At 62.6% G+C, this 21,263-nt stretch overlaps 2 protein-coding genes across 2 annotated transcripts; one reads left to right on the top strand and one right to left on the bottom strand.

Moving 5' to 3' along the window:
* Window positions 1-1,932: 1,932 nt before the first annotated feature.
* Window positions 1,933-9,159, top strand: PLK5 (polo like kinase 5 (inactive)). Its single transcript, XM_059919915.1, is given in 15 exon segments — window positions 1,933-2,043; window positions 2,702-2,815; window positions 2,969-3,087; window positions 3,769-3,908; window positions 4,029-4,116; window positions 4,208-4,303; window positions 4,945-5,143; window positions 5,274-5,400; window positions 5,581-5,657; window positions 5,791-5,875; window positions 6,125-6,202; window positions 6,732-6,844; window positions 6,847-6,888; window positions 8,042-8,152; window positions 8,809-9,159. Coding segments are annotated over 15 exon segments (1,686 nt in total). The 3' UTR covers window positions 8,995-9,159.
* A 3,441-nt stretch (window positions 9,160-12,600) lies between these two features.
* MEX3D (mex-3 RNA binding family member D) lies at window positions 12,601-21,263 on the bottom strand. Its single transcript, XM_059918941.1, has 2 exons — window positions 20,622-21,263; window positions 12,601-14,759 (listed from the first exon to the last, which is right to left on the bottom strand). Exons 1-2 carry the CDS (start codon window positions 21,217-21,219, stop codon window positions 13,375-13,377), a joined length of 1,983 nt encoding a protein of 660 aa, XP_059774924.1. The 5' UTR covers window positions 21,220-21,263; the 3' UTR covers window positions 12,601-13,374.

Raw genomic sequence — 21,263 nt, 5'->3', positions numbered from 1 at the left:
CAGCTGACAGCCCTGCTGTGAGGCACTGGGCCAGGAGCTTTGGATTTCTTTCCCCCAGGAGGCTTCTGGGGGTCCAGTGGGCTCAGCTGCCTACTGCAGCGTGAGGGCTCTTCCTATGCTCCTGTAGCCCCCGGAGGAGAGGCCTGGGGGGCAGTATTGGGGGGGCAGGGGCTCCAGACGCACCAACCTGCACTCCAGGCCAGGTTCGGCCACAGTCTGGTGACTCTGGCTTACATGTCCCTTCCTGAGCCTCAGTTTCCTCATCTATAACATGGGGCTAAGAAGAGCAGCGACCTCTGGGATAAGCCACTGCCTGGAAGGGGTCTGGCTTTCTGACGTTGGCCTCCAGAACCTGCCCAGACCCCCGGCTTTGGTTAATTCTGGGTGATCTCCTCTCCACCGTTTCCTGAGGGCCGGGTGGGTCTGTCTTGGGCACAAGTGCTGAACAAATACCTGAATTAGCAGGCAGCAGAGGCGTGCCACTGAGAAGGACCTGGATTCCTGCCTGCCAATGTGGATTCCCTGGCGACAATGATGTGACAGCTCAGACCCCCGGGCCCCCCAGCTGCCTTCCTTCTGTCGCACCGCACCTGGTTCTCATTAGCAGAGGACTCGGGCTCCCCCGGCCGCAGCCAGCTGGCCCCCTGCACTGGCCTGGAATCCTTGGCCCTGGTGCTGAGGCCGGCCCCCCGCAAAGGTACCAGAGTATGGCTCCATCCAACGCACTGGGGCCCCCGCAGAGTCCCCCATGCCCTGGGTGCCCCCATTTGACATGCCAGGCAGACATGTGACAACGCAGAAGGTGTTTCCTATCCCTGGTGGCTTGGCTGGGCCGAACTCCGAAATCTGGTCTCTGGAAAATTCCGAGGCCTGATTCCAGCCCCACGGAGCCCTGCTAACCCCTCCCCATTCATTATGTTATGTAACTTTTGGGGATTAATACCAAGGCATCCAGAGGCAGCTGCCTGGATTCACATCCAGCACTGTCCCTTCCTGGCTGGGTAAGCGACTTAACCTCCCTGGGCCTCAGTGTGTTCATCTGTAAAATGGGGCCAAGGCCAGTTCCTGCATCTCAGAATCGGTGAAAGGGTGACTTGAGACAATACAAGGAAAGAGCTGGGAACTGACTCTGGGGAACAGCTCAGAGATGCTCCCATGGTTCCCGGGGGGGGGCCTAAGCCTGCCCACTTGTTCTCCATCCCCCTGCCTCTCCTTGGCTGCCCAAGCCAGGAGTCACACCCCCAGTGTCTGTCCATCAGTACACAAATCCTGCTCCTTCTCACCACTGAGTGTCCATCATATACGCCAGCCTCCCAATCCCAGCAGTGCCCCTCTGGGCTTCACTCCCCTCCCCACCTCCCTGAATCCTGCTGTGGCTCCCTAGTGCCAAGATGATCAAGCCCCGTGCATTGTCATATGGGGCCCGGGGACCCACCTGCCAGGAGGAGCCACAGTCACACGTATTCAGGACGACTAGACTCAGACCTCAAGCGCACTCTGGGGAGAGCCCTGCCAAGCCCTCCCTCCCACCCACCCTTCCCCTCGAGGCCTCGAGAGAATGAGACAATCCCTCTGACCTCAGTCTCCTGCTCAGAGAAATGGGCGTGTTGACAGTTCACAGCTTGGCGGGAGGCGCAGGATTGGAGGAGCAAGCGAGCTGCGCGCGCGCGGGACTGGCGCTGGGCTGGCGTGCAAGGTGCCAGCGCCGCTCTGGTCCCTGGAACTCCCGCCAGCCCCGCGTCCCCGCACGCCCAAGCGCCCCCACGCGCCCGCCCCCTCCCGCGCTGGCCGCCCCGAGCGTCTGGACTCCACCCCTCCCCCCTCGGCCAATAAGACGCGTCCAGGCAGCGCGCGGCCCCCAGAGCAGCGCCGCGCGCGATGGTCCCGGCCGAGGCTGCGCCAGTGCGCCCGCCCGCCAGGCTCCCGGGAGGGATGGAGCCCGAGCCGCGGCGGCGGCGGCACAGTTGCCGCCCGCTGGTCTCCGTCTTCCTGCGCGACCCGAGCTCGGGGCGCGTGTACAGGCGCGGGAAGCTGATCGGCAAGGTGGGGACCCCGGCACCCCCAGTCCGCTGGCGAGGGGGCCGGGCCGGGCAGGGGTCCCGGCGGGGCGGGGCGCGTGCGCGCGATCGCGACCGCAAACGAGCCAGCGTGCGCCCCGGCTTTTGTCTCTGCGTGTGTCGCGTGTCCACGCGAGTTTGGGGCTGGCGTGGGTGGACGCCCGGGTCCGCGATGTACCCGCTGTTCTGCGTGCATCGTGTGGCGGGAACCGGTGTTGGGCACGTTGTGCTGTGTTGTGGGTTGTGTGTCTAGGGTGTGGGTGTGCGCCCGAGTGTTCTGCGACTTGGAGCCTTGGTGCGGACCCAGACTCTGTTGTGTTGTCCCTGTGCGTGTGTGTCTGAATGTGTCATAGGTCTCTGCTTTCTGTGTTCGGGCGTTGTACCGTGTGTCCGGGTACTGTATTAGGGTCCGTGGGCTCTATATATCCAGGTGTGGATGCGTCTGTGTGTCTGAGTGTATGTGTCCCTGTGCCTTCGTGTACTTCTGTGTGTTGTGTTGCCTTGGGTATCCAGGTATGAGGATGTGAGCTATGCATCCATGCGTCTCAGGGGTGTGTGTGTGTGTGCGTGTCTGTGTGTGAAGAGGCCTGGCCATCTGTCCCCACACCTGTGTGCCCTGAGCTCGTGAGTCGCCTGCCCCGCAGGGCGCCTTCAGCCGCTGCTACAAGCTGACCGACATGTCCACCAGCTCCGTGTTTGCGCTCAAAGTGGTGCCTCATGGTGGTGGCGGGGCTGGACGGCTGTGCCCCAGCGACAAGGTACGCTCTGCGCATCAGTGCCCAGGGGCCCTGTGACCAAATCGGGTCCGCAGAGACATCCCTGCCCTGGGGGTGGGGAGCATGCCCGTGGGGGCATGGGTACCTCGGGTATGGGCACCTGCCGGGTGTGTACACGTGGGACCCCGCCCGCAGGTGGAGCGCGAGATCGCCCTGCACAGCTGCCTGCGACATCGCAACATCGTGGCCTTCCACGGACACTTTGCTGACCGTGACCACGTGTACATGGTGTTGGAATACTGCAGCCGCCAGGTGCCCAGGGGGCGGGGCCTAGAGGGAGCCATGCCCCCCCCCCGCCCCCAGTCTTCTGTGCTCATCTGTGTCCCCGCCAATGTCTGTCTCTCCTTACCTGTTTCTACCTGTGACCACACTAGGCCCACCTGTGCTCACCCTTAATGCGCTTGTGCCCACCTGCCCACCCAGAGGCTCTCTTGACTCACCTCGGCACACCTATGCCCACCTGTGCCCCTCCTGCCCTCAGCCAGGCCCCACCTGCCCACACCCGGCCTCACCTGGGCAGTCCTGTCCCCCTTCCCCAGGCCCGGGGCCCTTGGGGCCACTCACATGGTGCAGCCCAGAGCCCAGATGTCCGACAGGCAGGAATGCCTGTTCCTGAACCCACTTGGACTTAGTTGCACCTTCATAGACCCCTTGAACTCCCTGAGCCCACTTAAGTACACCTGAGCTCTCCTTTGCCCAGCATGTACCCACCTTGGGTTCGTCTCTTGCCGAAAAGCTCACTGTGGCCCCCTTGGCCCATCTGAACTCCTATGTTCCTCCTGGGGCTCAGAGCTCACCTCTGCCTGTCCCACAATCAGCCACATCCACCTGGGCCCAGCTGAATTTACCTTTGCCTTCTTGGGTCCCTGGAACTCACTGTGCCGCCTAACCTGAGCTCACCTGTGTCTCCTCGGCGCTGGCGCTGCACCTGCCGGTCCCCTGCAGTCACTGGCCCACGTGCTGGAGGCGCGGCAGACGCTGACAGAGCCTGAGGTGCGTTACTACCTGCGGGGCCTGGTCAGCGGCCTGCGCTACCTGCACCAGAGGCGCATCGTCCACCGGGACCTGAAGCTCAGTGAGGGCGGGGAAGGGGCCGCGGGGGCGTGGCGGGGGGCGTGGCGAGGGCGGGGATTCCACCCTCACGCCATGCTCCTCCCCCTCCCATCCCCCCCCCCCCCGCACCCCGCCCCGGCAGGTAACTTCTTCCTGAACAAGAACATGGAAGTGAAGATCGGAGACCTGGGGCTGGCCACCAGGGTGGGCCCAGGAGGCCGCTGCCACAGGTGACCGGGAGGCTCCGAGCGGGCTCTCTGGGTGGGCGAGGGTGGGCCGGCTCTGGCCCCAGCCTTCCTGAGCCCCTGTTATGCCCCCCAGAGTGCTCTGTGGGACCCCAAACTTCCTGGCCCCGGAGGTCGTGTCCAGAAACGGGCACTCCTGCCAGTCGGACATCTGGGCTCTGGGCTGCGTCATGTGAGTGGCCCCAGAAGCCCCGGGCCTGGGGAAGGGGGGCAGGACTGCCCAGCTGGGGCCAGGTGTGGGCAGGTGGGAGCGGGCACCGGCAGGTAAGGACAGGTGTAGGCATGTACAGGGGAGGTTGAGTGGGGGCACAGGCAGGTATGAGCAAACACAGGACCAGTGTGTGCAGCTGGGGGGTAGGCGGGAGCACACACCTGCCATCATCTGAGCGTGCAGGTATGAATAGGGCATATGGCGGGATGATAGTTTTGAGTGTGCACAGAGGTGTGGACAGGTGTGTGCAGGTGGCAGGTACACAGGCAGATGAGGGCATATGTACAGGTATGAGGCATATGCAGGAGTTGAACAGGTGTGAGCATGCATAAACTAAAACTGGAAAGGTATATGCAGGTGTGTCCAGGTATAACCCAGGAGCAGGCAGGTGTACAGACAGATGCTGGTGTCTCCTGAGCAGACAGGAATGGCCAGGTGGGAGCAGATGTAGGGCAGCTATGAGAAAGTGGATGTGACGTGGGTACGGAGTCAGGAAGTGTGGGAAGGTGTGGCCAGGTGTGCACAGGTAGGTGTGAGCCAACCCTAGATGCCCAGGATAGATGCAAGCAGGCACCCAGGTTCCTGCCCCCGACCCGGCCCAGGTACATGGTGCTGACTGGCGCCCCTCCCTTCGTGGCGGCACCCTTGTCGGAGATGTACCAGAACATCCGAGACGGCCGCTATCCCGAGCCTGCACATCTGTCCCCCAATGCACGCCGCCTCATCGCCCGCCTGCTGGCACCCAACCCGGCCGAGCGGCCCAGCCTGGACCACCTGCTGCAGGATGACTTTTTCACGCAGGTGTGGGGTGTCAGTGGGTCGGGGCTGCCCTTCTCTGGGGCATCTCAGCAGACCCAGGTGTGGGTCAGGACCCCCAGCTAGCCCAGGTACTCAGGAGCGGCGTGCTGACGCCTAGCTCTCCACTCCGAAGGGCTTCACCCCGGACCGGCTGCCGCCCCACTCCTGCCACAGCCTGCCCATCTTCTCCATCCCCCAGCCTCTGGGCAGACTCTTCTGGAAGGTGGGCCGGCTGCTGCTGCCCCAGCGCCGGAGGCCTTGTGAGTACCGCCCCGCCCCCTCACCTGCTCCTACCTGCGCCCCACATCTCACACACCTGTCCTCCTCCCTACCTGCTCTGAAATGTCACCTCCACGGCAGAGGCGGATGTCGGTGGCAGAGGTCCCGCCCTGCATGGGGTCAGGCTCTGCCCCCACCTCCAATCCTCGTGCCTCCTGCAGGCCCCTTCACTCCTAAGGAGGCCTCAGGTCCAGGAGAAGATGGCCCTGACCCTGACTCCACGGAGTGGGGTAGTGAGGTGAGGGCGTGGGGAGGGGGGCATGGTGGGGAATGTGGAGGGCATCCTCACAGGGAGGCTGGGCAAAGGGAGAAGCCAGGGGGTCTTCAGGGGGGGAAGCCAGAGCCCCCAACCCCTGCTGCTCCCTCCCCAGGCCTCCCTGTCAGAGGGAGGGGCTCCGTGCCCCCGGCGCCCTGTCCGCCTGCTTAGCCAGGGGACCCTCGGGAGTGACCCGGCGGGTGAGCAGACTCTCCATCCTAGGTGGGAGCTGTGGGCAGGAGTGAGGGTCGAGAAGTGGGGGGCAAAGATCCTGCCTTGCCAGGATCACGTCCCCTCTCCCGGCCTCAATTTTCCCACCTGTGAAATGAGAATGATGTCTGGAATCCTTCTGGGGTGAAAATCAGACTTTCCCGGATGTGGGAGTTTGGGGCGGGGCTGGTTGGAGGGGCCCTGGCCTGTCTGTGCCCCACAGAGATCTGTCTCCCCAGGGCCCCAGGGGAGCCCGAGGCAGGAGGTAGAGGCAGCCATCAGGAGCCTGCAGCTTTGCCTGGACTCTGGCGCCCCAGGTAGGAGCAGCACAAATAGCTGGAGATTGTATTACAGAGTTCCAGCTTCTCCTGTGGCCCAGCTTCCTGGGCCACTGGATTTTCCCAGGGTTTCCATTATTGCCCTTTTTCTCTTCTGCGATCCAATCTAGGATCCCACATGGCCTTGAGCAATTTTTATTTTTTAATACAAAAAATGTTTAATGAAATAAAGCAAAGCCCTACAGTGTTTTGGACCTTACAAGCATTTCAGATTTACTCATTTCCAGAGGCAGCTGTGATCCCAGGGTCCCCCAGTCCTCCCCGCTCAAGGCAAGAGTTGGTTGTTTTTTTTTTTTTTTGGCCACATGTGAGATCTTTGTTCCCCAACCACGGATCGAACCCGTGCCCCCTGCAGTGGAAGCACGGAGTCTTACCCACTGGACCGCCAAGGAAGTCCCAAGACTTGGTTTTCTATTCTTTGGACTTTACTCTCCATCTCCTGTGCCTCTGCCGTCCTTCCGCCCGCCCCTTCCAGGACCCCTGCTCACTTCATTTCATCCTGTGCCAGCCATGCAGGACCCCCCAGGAGAGCAGCGGCCCATCCTCTGGGCCCCCAAGTGGGTGGATTATTCCAGCAAGTACGGCTTCGGCTACCAATTGTCAGACGGGGGCAGTGGTGTCCTGCTTCGGGATGGCACCCACATGGCCCTGCGCCCCACAGAGGGGTAAGCTATGGAGTTCCTATCCCCCTGGGAGGCCAGGCCCTCCTCCCTGCCTTTCTTCATTCACTCCTCACAGATTTATTAAACATCTACTGTGCACACCTACAGGCGCTTACTGCCTGCTGGGGGAGAACAATGCTAAACAAATGAATTACTAAGTTGATTTCAGGTGGCAGTTTTCTGAAGGAAATGAAGTGGGTGAGGCGACAGATTGGGGAAGTGGAGACGACTCTCAACAGAGTGGTTGTGGAAGGAGGGGCTTTCTGAAGAAGTGACGCTCAGGCGAGACAGGAATGATGAGAAAGAGTCCGTCAGGAACAGCCTCTGAGGCATAGGGAACAGCATGTGCAAAGCCCCCGAGATGGGACTGAGCGTGGTGGGTTTGAGGAATGGCAGGGAGAGGGGGAGGACATGAAGTCACAGAGCCTCACAGGCCACTGTTGGGGTTGGGGCGGGAAGGAGGGGTCAGACTCACACTTTTTTTTTTTAAATTTATTTAATTAATTAATTTATTTTTGGCTGTGTTGGGTCTTCATTGCTGTGCGCCGGCTTTCTCTAGTTGCGGCGAGCGGGGGCTACTCTTCGTTGAGGTGCATGGGCTTCTCATGGTGGTGGCTTCTCTCGTTGCGGAGCACGGGCTCTAGGCAGGTGGGCTTCAGTAGTTGTGGCGCACGGGCTCAGTAGTTGTGGCTCGCGGGCTCTAGAGCGCAGGCTCAGTAGGTGTGGCGGCCCATCAGGATCTCAGCGTGGACAGGCCGTGTCCGTGGCTCCAGGGGTCTGGAGTTCAGGGGAGGGGCTGGGGCTGGATGGACAGAGAAGGCTGGTCCGTGCAGAGCTGGTTTCACATCATGGTCCAAGAGACACGGCTGCGTGAGAAGGTGTCCTTGGGTGTGAGGTGCCCGGGACGGAGGTCCTGACAGCTGGCACCGCCCTGTGCAACCCCCCACCCCCATCAGCCAAGTCATCTACATGCCCGACCGGGGAAAGCTGGAGACGTTCGCCCTGAGCCTGCTGGGCGCCAAGCTGGCCGTCCTTCGGCTCTTTGCCCGATACACGCAGCGGCGGCTGCGAGAGGTGAGGGCTGGGTGGGGCTGCGGAGTGTGCCAGGCGGTGGGAGCCCTCGGCCCTGAGGCCCCATGGCTGGGTCTGTCCACAGGAGGGGGGCCTGTCCACAGCCACCTGGCCGGCAGCCCCCAGCCTCTGCCTGCTGCGCTTCCTGGTGTCCGAGCGGGCCGCACTCCTGCTCTTCAGTGACGGGACGGTGCAGGTGAGTGAGGGTCCCCCCCCCAAGCAGGCCTGTTACATGGCACGCTGCTGGGGGGAGCCCCAGGAAAATCGGAAATAAAATGTGTCTGGATGACAGCAAAATGTCCCTTAGGGTCATCGTCCTGTGTGGTTACCTGTAGCAGCTGTCGAAATGTCATTTTGTTGCAGAATCATTTTTAGGTTTTCCTGCGCCGTCCTGGCAATCCCTGGGACATCATAGCCACTCCTAAAACAGATTTCAAACGCACTAGGATACAATACTCATTATTTTTAAAAATTAGTATGATTTTATTTTATAGTAAAAATCCCCTCTCTGTTCAGACCAGAGTACCCCGGCCTGGGCCGGGTCTTAGAGAGGATTGTCTTCAAATGGCCCTGGCCAGCAGCTGTGGAAGCTGGTACCCATGAGGAGCTGCTGTTCCCCAGGGCACAGGCCTAAGAGTAGGAGTTCTCACTGGGCGGCTCTGGGCGGGGGAGTCCCATCTGAGCCTCAGTTTCCCTGTCTGTGTGGCAGAGCCCTGGGCTCCTGACCCTGAGTTCCTATGGGTGGGGCAGCCACTGAGACTCAGATCAGGGGGACCTCAGTCTCCTATCCACTTGTCCTCCGAGGGCCAGGGCCCCTTCTCCCCTCGGACCCAGCTCCTCCCGCCTTGGTAGGTCAGCTGCAGCGGAGGCCAGGCTCAACTCGTGCTGAGTGGTGGGTGTGAAGAGCTGCGGCTCACGGTCTGGGAACAGGGCCAGCCTGGCACCTCCTACTCGCTGGGTGTCCTGCGGAGCCACGGCTGTGCTCCAGCTGCCCGCCAGCACCTTCAGCGCGCGATCCACATGCTTCAGAACATCTAGCTTCCCTGAGGGTCAAGGTGGACCTCTGCATGTTGATGCCCAGGGCCCAGGCTCCATTTCTGTCCCTCTTGCTCTCCCAGAGGTGTCGTCCTTGGGGACAGCTGGGGGAGCATCTAGGGGGTATAGGAGGTGGGGGTCCTTGCCTCGTGATATGACTGTTCAACCCAGACTTGTGTTTGGATTTGTTCTTTTTTCATTAAAGTAAAGTTGACTCTGCAGCCTGCCGTCGGCCTCTCTTTGGGGGAATTTGAGGAGCTTTGGCAAGGGGGCACCATGATCTGAGCCCCCTGCTCTTTGTGGCAGAGACAGGCCAGATTTTCACCAACACAGAAATTCTTACTAGAGTGGGGTTCTGCCATGACCAAAAATCTAAAATATGGAACATTCGCTCAACTGCTGGGCAGTGAGGACACAGTTGTTGGAGGCTGGGAAGATGGTGACCCATGTCATGCCCGGACAAGACACCAGGGTCACCTTGATGTGCTGGACCTGTGAACCAAGAGAGCCAACTGCCAAGGGGGACGAGAGCTTGCACTCAGGACACTGGCCAGGCCTTGGCGTGAGGGAGCTGGGCGCCCAGGACACTTGACTTGCTTCCCCTCCTCCCCACCCCCCGGAAATGCTTTCCAGCTCCCTGACTGAGAATGTGGTCCCTGTGGGTGGTTGTGAGTTTCAGTTATTCCAACTCACAGTGGCTGAAACAAAGAAGAAGAGCTTATTGGTGCCTATTAACTGAGAGGTTGGGACACATGACCTTCGGGCAGGGCTGCATCCAGGGCCTCAAACGGCAAGGTCAGGAATTCACCCTGGCCTGGCCATCTCTCTTCCCGAGGGCTGCAGGGTCTCTGGCCTCACACTTACAATATTCACAGCCCTGTACCCAGCAGTAAGCAGACTCCTCAGGCGTTTCTGGAAAGTCCTGGGACAGCACTTCCTCAGACCAGAATAGGTGACAGCCCTGCCCATGGTTGGGGGACCACCCCTTTAACCATTGCATCTTCAGAAACCCCTCCAGGGGGCTGGCTTTGGCTACTCTGGATTTGGGCTTCTGCCCTGGGCCTGACCCTCCCCTGGTGGGTCCTTCAGCCACCCAATCTCCACGATCCCCTGCCAAGCTCCTGGGCACCTGGGCCCTTTGGGGCCCTTCTCTCCTCTTATTTCAGGAGCAAACTGACAAGCCCACTCCCTGCAACTCCCCAGAGGCCCCTCAATTCCTTACAGACACCAGGCCAACACCCCTTCTGCCCACCCCTGTCGGGACCCTAGCTCAGGCTCCAGGTCCCACCTCCCTCCCGAGGACGCACACCCACCACCATAGACCCCTTGGCCGGGGGTGGGGGGAGGCCACAGCTCTTCCTCTTGCTCTGGGCGCCAAACTGCAGGGGGGTGGTCTTCATGCCCCAAGTCCCTGCTGCCTCCATAACCCTCTATGGCCTGACTTCGCTCCAGGTCACCTGGGGCCACTGGCGTCACAACTACTCCGCCGCTGAAGTGTGGGCCGGCCCCGGGTTAAGCATTGCCCTCCCACCCACCCACCCACCCATACTGGTTTCCCGAAGCGCTGTAACAAATTACCACAAAGTAATAGGTATTTGTTCTCCACGTTCTGGAGACCAGAAGTCGGAGATCAAGGTGTGGCAGGGGCGCGATCCCTCTGAAGGCTGCAGGGCAGGCGGGAGAGGGGGGATTCTTCCCGCCTCTTCCAGCTTGTGGGGGCCCCAGGCATCCCTGGGCTTGTGGCTGCATCACCCCAGCCTCTGCCTCTGTCTTCACACAGCTTCACCCTGTGTGTCTGAGTCTCCTCCTCCGTCTCTTATAAGGACATTAGATTTAGGGCCACCCTAATTCAGGATTATCTCATCTCAAGATTCTTAATTATATCTGCAAAGACCCTTTTTAAAAAAATAAATTTATTTACCTATTTTATTTATTTTTGGCTGTGTTGGGTCTTCGTTGCTGAGCACGGGCTTTCTCTAGTTGCAGCGAGTGGGAGCAGCTCTTCATTGTGGTGTGCGGGCTTCTCATTGCGGTGGCTTCTCTTGTTGCAGAGCACGGGCTCTAGGCGCGTGGGCTTCAGTAGTTGTGGCACGCGGGCTCAGTACTTGTGGCTCACAGGCTCTAGAGCACAGGCTCAGTAGTTGTGGCGCACGGGCTTATTTGCTCCGTGGCATGTGGGATCTTGTGGACCAGGGCTCGAACACATGTCCCCTGCACTGGCAGGCGGATTCTTAACCACTGCGCCACCAGGGAAGTCCCTGCAAATACCCTTTTGTAAGCTCCCATCCTCAGGTTCCAGGGGTGTATCTTTTGGGGGCCACGAATCAATGCACTCCACCCCCTGAGCCTCATCAGAGCTGGTTGCGTGGACCTAGGTGTATCCCCCTTTTTTTTTTTTTTTGAGCCACACTGTGCAGCATGTGCGATCTTAGTTCCCCGACCGGGGATCAAACCCGTGCCCCTGCAGTGGAAGCGTGGAGTCCCAACCACTGGGCCACCAGGGAGGTCCCAGGTGTATGCCTATTTTACAGATGGGGAAATTCCAGCAGGGCTGGGCTGGAACCCCGGGTGTATGTGGCCCTTCCTGAGACCCACCTGTGGCCCTGCAGCCTGGGGCTACTACTCTCAGCTGGAGGATCTGATGTGGCCGTCACTCGCTCGTGGGGTGCCCTGTCCATCTCTGGCTACTTCCTCTCCATCCCTGTTGCCCCATCAGACGCTCCTGTCATCCCAAGCCCCTGGCCTCCTCCTGGAAGCCCTCCAGGCTGCTCTGCTATGACCTCCTAGCTTTCCTAGTGGCTTGTGTCCCCCAGACCCCTCATTGCCCATTCCTCAAGCCAGCAGCCTGTGGTCACCTGGACCCTGGGCTTCTCCCTGTCACAGTCCTGGGCCCCCCCCCCGTCACCACACCCCATCCTCCACACACTCCAGAGCTTCCTTCCCCGCCTTTGGAACTTTTGTGGCAACTGCCAGCTGACTACGGTGCAACCCATGGTCCCCCAATCCTCGACTCCAGGCCAATCCCAATCCTGAAGAAATGTGTCCAGCAGCCCGACGGGCCTTGGTCCTCTGCTCCCAACTAGGTGACAGGGGGACAACACCTGTGGCTCATCACTCAGATGTCCTTCGGGGACTGGGAGGTGTTAGGAGCCATCCTGGGAGGAAGGTTTGCAGACCTCAGTTTCCCCGTCTGTACAATGTCAGGTGGACCCCGTCCTACTGGGGATGGGGTCCCACACACACCACGGAGGCGGGCTGATGCCCTAGGAAGCGACCATCTGGCACCACCCCCTCCACATGGGTCATAGCCGCCCCCATGGCTGGTTGTCCCCTGGGATGTCAGGTCCTGAACCTCAGGAAAAGGGGACCTGTCTGGACCACCTTTCAGTGTAGCCCCGATGCCGATAGCACCTGGCTTGTGGAAAAGCCTGGAACTGGGGTATCCTGAGCCCTAACTCTTGTATCTGGAAGACGAGGGGGGGAGGGGCTGGATCTGAGCCCTCCACCCCCACCCCTCCCCCATGCCCACCAACCCCACACCAGGCCAAGGGCTCACGTGTAGTAAAAAGACTTTATTAAGAAGGCTTTGAAGTCAAAAAATAAAACTCTTGATACAATTTTCTGAACCCTTAGGTCAGCTCAGCAAATATATAATCAGTAATTTAGCTGTGTAAGATTAAAGGTCCGTTACTTTATTTAAAATAAAATATATTTTAGTTTTCTTAAAATTTATTCCATAAAGTACATATTTCCCTATAAATTCCCTACATATACACAAGAGGTAAAAAGTAAAAGTTTAAAAAAACAAAAAAATTAAAAAACGGTCAACAGAAACCACAGCAGAAAGGGATTAATAATTAAAAAAAAAAAAAAAAAAGTTCTGTACGCCCCTCCCCCCGCCCCCCTCCAGCCTGCGCGCGGCTTACATACTAAAGGGTAACCAGTTGGCCCCAAAAAGAGAGCCGTCCTCCTGGAAGTTTCTGCAGAGGTTGAGGCCGTGGGAAAACAAACACTGTCAAATCGGTATCAGCTACGTACAAAAGGACAACCGGGAGAGTTGTAAAAATCGTGGGTTTTTTTCCTTAAAAAGATCACCCTGGGGAGGGGGGGGTGTCTTAAATAAAAAGTGCAAGCAGGCCTTTTCTCTCTGGTTTATTTTAACCTGTCGACTCAATACTGTCATTTGTTAAGAACTGAGGTGTCGCTGGGCCGCCGGGTCGCCGTCTCCACGCTTGGGACCGGAGTTAAAGCTCGTCTGTAAACACTGGCCACGCGGCCCGCTGCTCCCCGCCCCCACCCTCCCCTTCCTCCCCACCCGGCCCTGCCCACCAACCCCGCGTCCGTGGACGGCCCTGGGGGCCGCGGGCGCGGCGAGGTGACCGGCTAGGAAAAGATATGAATGGCCTGGGTGGCAGGCGTGCGGCAGGCCGGGCACTCGGGCTCGCTCTTGCCGCAGATGCGGACGGCGCAGTCCATGCAGAAGAGGTTGTGGCCGCAGGGCACCAGCGCGGCCATCACCTCGCCCTCAGCACACACAACGCACTCCCGCGCCAGGGCCGCGGAGGCGGGGGCGTTGGGGGCCGGGGCCGCCTGGGGCTTGCGGGCGCTCTCCGAGGCGCTCGAGTCCAGCGCGGAGCACGAGGAGGCCGAGGAGCTGCTGGGCAGCGAGGTGGCCGTGGAGAAGCTGGCGCTGCTCGAGAAGGACGCCAGGGAGCCCTGCGGGGGCCGCCAGGGCAGGGCGCCCACCGGGTCGGGCGCAGCGCGGCGGGCCAGCGGGAGCTCCAGGCTCAGGCCGCCGGGCTCGGGCAGCGTGGGCGAGTGGCGCGGTGTGCCGGCCCCGCTGCTGCGTCGGGCGCCCGGGACGGGCGGTGCGGGGGCCCCGTTGACGGCCGCGCAGCCGCTGAAGGCGGGCAGGGGTGGGGCCCGCTCAAAGGGCGCCCAGATGGTGGCCGCGGTGGGCACGGTCAGGTCCAGCGCCAGGAAGTCGAAGCCGAAGTCGCAGTCCTCCGGGGCAGGTGGCCCCGCGGGGGCCCCCGGACCGTCCCCACCGAAGGTGAAGCCTCCGTTGCCCGAGGCGCCGTAGGGGCTGGTGGGGTCCGCGTCCGGCACCGGCACCGGCATGGTCGGCCCCCCTCGGCCGCCCGCGTAGAAGGCCTCGGGGCCCCCCGGGGTGGCCAGAGCAGCGTCCCCCCGGAGGCCGGCCGTGGGCGCGGGGGGCCGGCGGCCCGGGTTGGGAGCCTTGGCCCAGAGGCCCGCAGCTGCCCCGAGCAGGTCCAGGCAGACGTCGGTGCCGTTGGAGTGGAAGTCGCTGTCGGGGCCGGTGTCGGTGAAGGCGCCCGTACGCAGCGTGATGTGGGCCTCGATCTCCTCGCGCGCCCGGTCCACGTTCTCGGGCATGCCCGTCACAGCGAACACCGGCTCCTTGTCGCGCCCGGGCGTCACGATGTACGTGTGCGTCCGTTGCTGGATGCGCTTGATGGTGGCACCCTTGGGGCCCACCACCAGACCCACCACGCGGTAGGGCACGCGCACCTGGATGGTGGTCTGTCCCGGCAGGTTGGGCGGACCCTGCGCGGTACCGGGCAGCCCGCCGGCCTTGCTGCGCGTGGCGCGGATCACGGAGAAGTGCTCGGCGGCCGACAGGATCTCACGCTTGGCCATCTCCACGTCCTCCTTGCGGCCGGTCACGATAAAGACCGGCTCCTCCCCACGCACCGGCGTCTTGATGTACGTGTTCGTCTTGGCGCGCAGAGCCTTGATCTTGCACCCTGCGGTGGGGGAGGGGGAGACGCAGTGAGGGCAGGGACCCCTCCCCAGGACACCCCTCCTGGGAGGCAGCTGCAGGGGCCAGCCGGTGCGCTGGGTTAGGAGGCCCCACCTTCGGGCTGTGATCTCAGGCACTCGGCGTCCCTCCCTCCAACCTTAGGCCTCAGTGTCCACTCTGGTCCTGCAACCCCCTGCTCTGTAACAGGGGGATTGTCCCAAAGGCAAGGAGGGACCCTGTTTTAGGTTGAAAGGTGTCCCCCCCAAATCCATGTCCACCTGGAATGTCAGAATGTGACCTTATTTGGAAATAAAGTCTTTGCAGATGTCATTAGTTAGGGTGAGGTCATGCTGGATTAGGGCAGCCCTGAGTCCAATGACCGGTGTCACTATAGAGGAGGGACATGTAGAGACACAAGAGAAGATGGCCCTGTGAAGACGGAGCCCAGGGTTGGAGTGAGACGGCCAGAAGCCCAGGAACGCCAAGGCCTGTCAGCACCAGCAGAAGCCCAGGGAGAGGCCGGAACAGATTCTCCCCTGGAGGGAGCATGGTCCTGCCGACACCCTGATTGCCACCCTGCAGAACTGTGAGGGTTCATTTCTATAGTTTCAAGCCATCCAGTTCATTGTACCAGACCTAGGACACTAATGCAGACCCTCTGACGCCAACTCCCCGACAGGAGGGGAAACTGAGGCTCGGATTGTGGAAATGGCCTACGACTTCTTCCTGACCATGTGACCCTCCCCCAAGAGCAGATCCTGGGTCCCGTATCAGGACACCTCCAAAGGCCCTCAGTGGTCCCAGCCTCTGAGGGGAAGCTCGGGGACACGGCTTTGTGGCTTCACCTTTGCTGCCTGGGCTGGACTGAGGGGCTGACCCTGCGGAAGGGGGCCAAGGTGTCTGTGGGGGAGAGGGTCAGTCGAGAAGGTTCTTTGACTGGGCGCCTCTCCCACCACCTAGGCGGCCCTCCCGAGGTCGACTGGAAGCTGCCCCTGAGACATCTAAACACCAGGTGTGGCCGGCCCGGGGCCCTGACACCCACACCCCCGCCCAGGGGCCTTCTGACATATCTTGAGTCTGGGCCCAGGAGTCTGGGAGGACCCCCCACCCCCAAGTTCTGGGGAGGCCAGAGGGACACAGGGATATTGTTTCAGTGCAAACAGAGGGCGGCATTGAGCGGAATAACAGTGTGGCTAACTTCTCAGCGAGGGAAAATACAAAGTTAGCGGGACGAGCTGTCTGCCTGCAGCCGAGGAAGTCAGAGACATGGGGCCTGGGGCGGGGGCAGCCTCACCCCCAGCGCAAAGAGGGCAGCAGCCCCCCATCCACGGCTGAATAAAAGCGGGCCAACTGAGTGGGGGTCTGAAATCTCCCAGGGAGACACTGCTTTCCTCCCATCTCCTGGCCTCGCCTCCTGGCCCCCAGCCATCCCCTCTGCACGCGGCATCCTCCCCATTGGTGGCTCCATGGCCTCACTGGCAACCCCAAAGGCACCCTGACCTGGGCTGCCTCCACTCCTGCCTGGACGGTCTCCTCCCACTCGGCTGCGGAGGCCCCTCCTGCAGTTCCCCTGCGCCTGACCTTTCCCCTCTGTCACGTCATCCTCCCTGCTGCACCCCACCATCCTCTCCCTTCTCTGCATCACATCCCAGCCCGGCACCCCCTCTTCCGGGAAGCCCGCCCTGACTATGCTGGGCCAGGCCCCAGCACACACTTCTCAGAGTTTCTCCTCACACCCCAAGTCTGACTTTCTGGACTCCCCGAGGCTGGGGGACTGTGCTGTAAGGGCCGGTGGACTGGGGATTGCCCTGGGCACTCAAGGGACCGTCCCATGCCTCAGTTTCCTCACCTGCCAAAGGAGGGCAGAAACACACCCAGCCTCACAGGTTTGGGGAAGGACCCGACCGGCCACGGACTGGAGAGTGGCCCCAGACCAGTGCCTGTCCTCATGGGGGAGCCTCGGTGGGGAAGGGACCCCTGGGCAGGTCAGGGCTGGGGAAGGACCCTGCAGCTTCCCGCTTGCCGGCCCCCATCCTGCCCTGACCCAGAGAGCAGCCTTGGATGGAGCCCTTAGTGGCCAAGTAGAGCCCAATTAACCATACAAACTTCAGCTGTGACATCCACTATCCCCCAAACCCCACCCACGCTAGGACCCTGAGAGGTGGCAGAGCTTGGGGGGGTGGTGGGTGGAACTGCACAAGCCAGGAAACTGGGTCTCCAGGAGTGACCCTGGGGGCTACCGCCAACTGGTGGGTGCAGCAGAAATGCAGCTTCCAGGGCCCTGCCCCAGGATTCCAACTCAGAGAACCAGGGAAGGTGGCTGACTGCCCCAGGCCCCAGCAGGCCCCACCCCGTGGCAGCCGGACACTCCCCCAGAGGGGCAAGGCCAAAGGTCCCCGTGGGGAGCCTAGATGCAGGCAGCCCTGCTTCCCACTGCTCATGACCCTGTACTGGGGTCCAGGCACCCCTGCACTGGGCACTCAGGGAACCAGGCCACACGGGCTCTGCCCCAAAGGAGCCCATGCGGGTGACCACAGGCCACTTTTATCAAGGGAACCTCAAGGCCGTGTGTGGGGAGCTGAGGGGCCGCCCTGGGAAGGAGGCTGCGTGCCAGGGGAGCACTGCTGGCTAAGGGGACAGCAGGGACAGAGTTCCAGCAGGCCAGGGCTGAGACAAGTCAGCCTGATATACTGCCGCTCCCAACCCAGCGGAGTGCTGTCCCCAGGGCGAGGCTGAGTCACAGTAGGGTGTCTGGGGCAAAGCTGGCTCACCTGTGAAACAGGGCCAGGGAAAGCCCCGTGCAGGCACGGAAGGGTGTGACCCGCCACCCAGGGGCCCCGTTCTTCCTACGACCCGCGGTGGGTAGGTAAGAACATCAAGGCAGGGGCCCCCGACAGGCCTGCAGTGTCCCGCAGGGGTGGGGCCCCGCACAAGGGAGAGAACAGCGAGTGAGGGATGACGGAGGGGACCCTGGCTGGCTGGCAGGTCATTCGCTCCCGGCTGTGAGCCGAGTGTGCTGCAGACCCAGGCCTGGCTCTGAAGACCCAACCCCGGCCACCCCACCCACGGCCATGCTGCCAACTGGGGCAAAGGCAGCAAGGCGGGGGGCGCAGGGGAGGGTCTTGGAAGGAACTGGGCGCCAGCCCCCCCGACATTTGACGACAAGCTGGGGTGACAGGCTCTCCACCGGCCCTTCTGAGTTTCCACTTTTCCTGTTTGTGGAAGGGGGCCACCTCCCCATCACCCCCAACCCAGGAGCTTTGGAAGGTGGAAGGTTCTCTCCTGACTCACCCCTGCTCCCTGCAGGGCAGGAAGAGCCAGGAGACTAGGGTTCATATCTGGGCCCTGCCGACCGGCTCTGGCAGCACCTCCGCTCCTGCAGCCTCTCCCTCCCCGCCTGTGACCTGAGGCTGCAGGATCCTCGCTGGCGGACACCTCGGGGCAGGTTGAGGCTGCCTCTCAGTGGGTCCAGGGCACCTTCTGGGCCCCTCAGCCTCTGGGAGGAGAGAGCAAGGCAGGGGCTATAATCTCCTGCCCTGTGCCCAGAAGGTGCATGGACCCATTTCAGGGCTGAGAAAACCGAGGCTCACAGAGCAGCAAGGGGGTGTCCAGGAAAGGGCGAGCCCGGGTCTGTGGCTCTCGTCAGCATAGGAGGTTGGGCAGGTGAACCCCCTGACTCTGCACTCCGGAGAAGGGGGTGGCCGTGGGCCTGGGGTCAGACAGAAAAGGATAAGTTCAGGGTAGGCCACGCCCCCTGCCCTAGGGACAACAGAGCAGTAAGAAGGGACAGGTTCCATGTCCAGGGACCCACAGGGTGGACAGGGGGGTGGGTAACCGGAGGAAGGGCACAGAGTCTCCCAGGCTGTGCTTGAGAACTGGTGGCAGAAGCTGGGAGCCACAGATGCTTCTAGAGTGGGGAGACACAAGGGCTGCTGCAGCTGCCAACCTGTCCTGGCATTCGTGCTCCCCTCCCTGGTGCCCTGCACCCCACTCATGGGGTGGCTACAGTGTGCTGGCCCGGTGCTGGGCTGAGAACCAGCATCTTGCTTGAGAATCCTCACAACAAGGGAGGTGCTCTCCCACTGTCACAGAGAGGGGCTCTTGTGCTCAGAGCCACAGGGCCACCCTAGTCTGCAGGAAGAGCTGTCAGGGCCCAGGGACCCCCAGAGCCTGCCTTGCTGTCTGCCATCCGCAGGAACCCAGGCTGATATCCTGGGTACCAGCGGGTACCAGAGGGACACGCGGTACCAGAGGTCAGCGTGGAGCCTGGCGACCCAGCCACCCGACTGCTCAGCATGTAGGCCAGGGATCGGTGCCTCCTGCTCGCGGCCCGCACCCCCGGGGGGCTGACACGCACAGTCACATGGGACTCGTCCTCAGGCTCCACCACCGAGAGGATCAGTCTCATGACCTCGGGTGACAGCCCCCAGCCTCGGTCTCCACAGGCTCCTGGACACTCAGCAGGGAAGCAGCTGTCTTGTTACAGGTCCCAGTGAGGTTACTGGGGACAGGGGCGGCAGGGGGTGATGTCCTGAATAGGAAGGGGGCAACCGGGTGGCAGAGGGGAAACGTCCGGTCGTGGTCTCGTGGTGCCTGCTGGTAGCCGCAGGGTCCAGAGAACGGTTTACGGGTCCCCCTCCCCCCGGCTCCCATTCCTAAGAGCGGGTCCCCGGGCCCAGCACCACGCCTTGTCCTCCTTGTGTCCACACATGGGGAGGACAAATGAATGACTGGAATGTACCTGCGCCCGAAGCCAGAGGGCTTGCCACCCCATGGCCCCACCCACCCGCAACTACTAGAGAGCGGTGTCCAGGGCATCCCTGTGGTCCTCTGCTCGTGACAGTTAGGGCGACAGGTCACCTTGTGACTCAAGCCCCCCACACCCTTCTCTAGCTCCTGTTACCGAGGATCCAGAGGCAGGGACCCCTAGCCCCACCTCAAGCCCCGCCCAGGCCCCACCCCAAGTTCTAGAACCTGGCTGAGCAGCAGGGAGCCCGGAGGTGCGGGCAGGAAGGCAGGAAAGTTGAGGCTGGTGGGCAGGCAGCTAACAGGGTGGGTGGGTGTGTGCTGGGCCGGGCACTGCCCACCACCCTCCAGCCCGCCCGCCCCGCAGCTCCAGGGCCAATGAGCGGCCGCCGGCCTGATGTCACCCTGCAAATCTCAGCCTGGCTCTCTAACAAAGAGAACAATGGGGCAGCCACAGGGACAATGCCGCTCCGGGACCCGCACACCCTGGGTCTGCTGCTGGCCACCTGGCCAGGGGAGGGCTGTGGGGCCGGACCCCAAAAGCGGCTTTTACAGGGGGGTCCTTGTGCATCCCCCAAATCCCTGACTGGGGGCTGAGAGCCCTGTAGGGATCTTCTCTCATCCCGTCCTGCTCCCCATCCCCAACAGGGTGCCCAGGCTGGCAAGTCTCGATGCACCCTCTTTGTGCCGCCAAACTTCTCTCTTGACACTGCCGGAGCGCCCCCGCCCCCAGCGACCCCCCAAGCCCTAGCGAACCCGCCCCGTGCCAGTTTTGGGTGTGGAGCGGGCACTGCCCAGCCCGGTCCCTTTATCCCCGGGATGCCACCGCTGGCGGCCCAGGGCCCGGGCAGTGAGCTGCACGCAGGGGCCTTTCCCGGCTGCAGGCGCCCAGACAAAGGCGGCAGCGGGGCCGGAGCGCCGAGGGGAGGAGCGCGGGCTGCGCCCAACTTTCTCCCGCGGCCAGCGGCAGGACAAAGGCACACAGGCGGCCACCGAGGCCCGAGCCCACGCGGGGCGTGGCCGGGGTCTGGTGTCCAGCCGCGGCCTGGGCTGGGTGGCCCCTCCCGGGGCGAGCCGCGCGGGGACCCCCGGGGAGGCGCCCCCGACGGCGGCCACTCACCCTGGCGACCCACGATCTCGGCGACGTGCTCGGAGCTGGGCACAGGCACGCACTCGGTCATGTTCACGCTCTTCTTGCGGCTGCCGATTACGCTCATCTGCTCGGCCAGCAGCGTCGGGGGACCCAGGGCCGCGGGGTGGGGCGCGAAGCCCGCGAACACGTCGGGCGGCGACGGCCGAGGCGGCGGCGGGGGGCTCACGTCGGGCTCCAGCAGTGGCAGCGGGCCGGGGGCCACGGCCACCCCGGGCGCGCCCGCCTCGGGCCCGTCGGGGGGCGCGGGCTCCGCCGCGGCCCCGCAGTCTGAGCCTCCCGCCGCCGCTCCGTCCCTGCCGCCCGCGGCCGCCCCCTCCTCGTCCTGGTCGCCCGCGCCCCCCAGACCGAGCCCCGAGAGCTGGTCCAGGGCCAAGCGCAGCGCGGCGGCCGCGTCGTCGGGCTCGGGCGGCGGCCGGGGCGCGGGCGCGGCCTCCTCGGCGCCCTCGGGCGGGGGCGGCGGCGGCGGCGGCGGGGGGCCCGGGCTGGGGTCCCCGCCGACCGCCGCCCCGGGTCCGCCGCTGCGCTTGCCTCCGCCGCCGTCGGGCTGCCCGGTGGAGCTGGGCATGGCGGCACTACCGCTCGGGCCCGCGCTCCCGCCTCTCGGCCGCC

The sequence above is a fragment of the Balaenoptera ricei genome, chromosome 3 (genome assembly GCF_028023285.1).
Source record: "Balaenoptera ricei isolate mBalRic1 chromosome 3, mBalRic1.hap2, whole genome shotgun sequence".
Lineage (NCBI taxonomy): Eukaryota > Metazoa > Chordata > Mammalia > Artiodactyla > Balaenopteridae > Balaenoptera > Balaenoptera ricei.
The sequence above is the reverse complement of the archived record's forward strand: the minus strand, read 5'-3'. Positions and strand labels throughout refer to the sequence as shown.

Bases quoted from the DNA above. Each gene is read 5' to 3' on its own strand.
- MEX3D (XM_059918941.1), bottom strand. From the start codon at position 21,219: ATGCCCAGCTCCACCGGGCAGCCCGACGGCGGCGGAGGCAAGCGCAGC. The intron at 14,760-20,621 runs GTGAGTGGCCGC...CCCCCACCGCAG, and splicing joins CGAGATCGTGGGTCGCCAGG to GGTGCAAGATCAAGGCTCTG.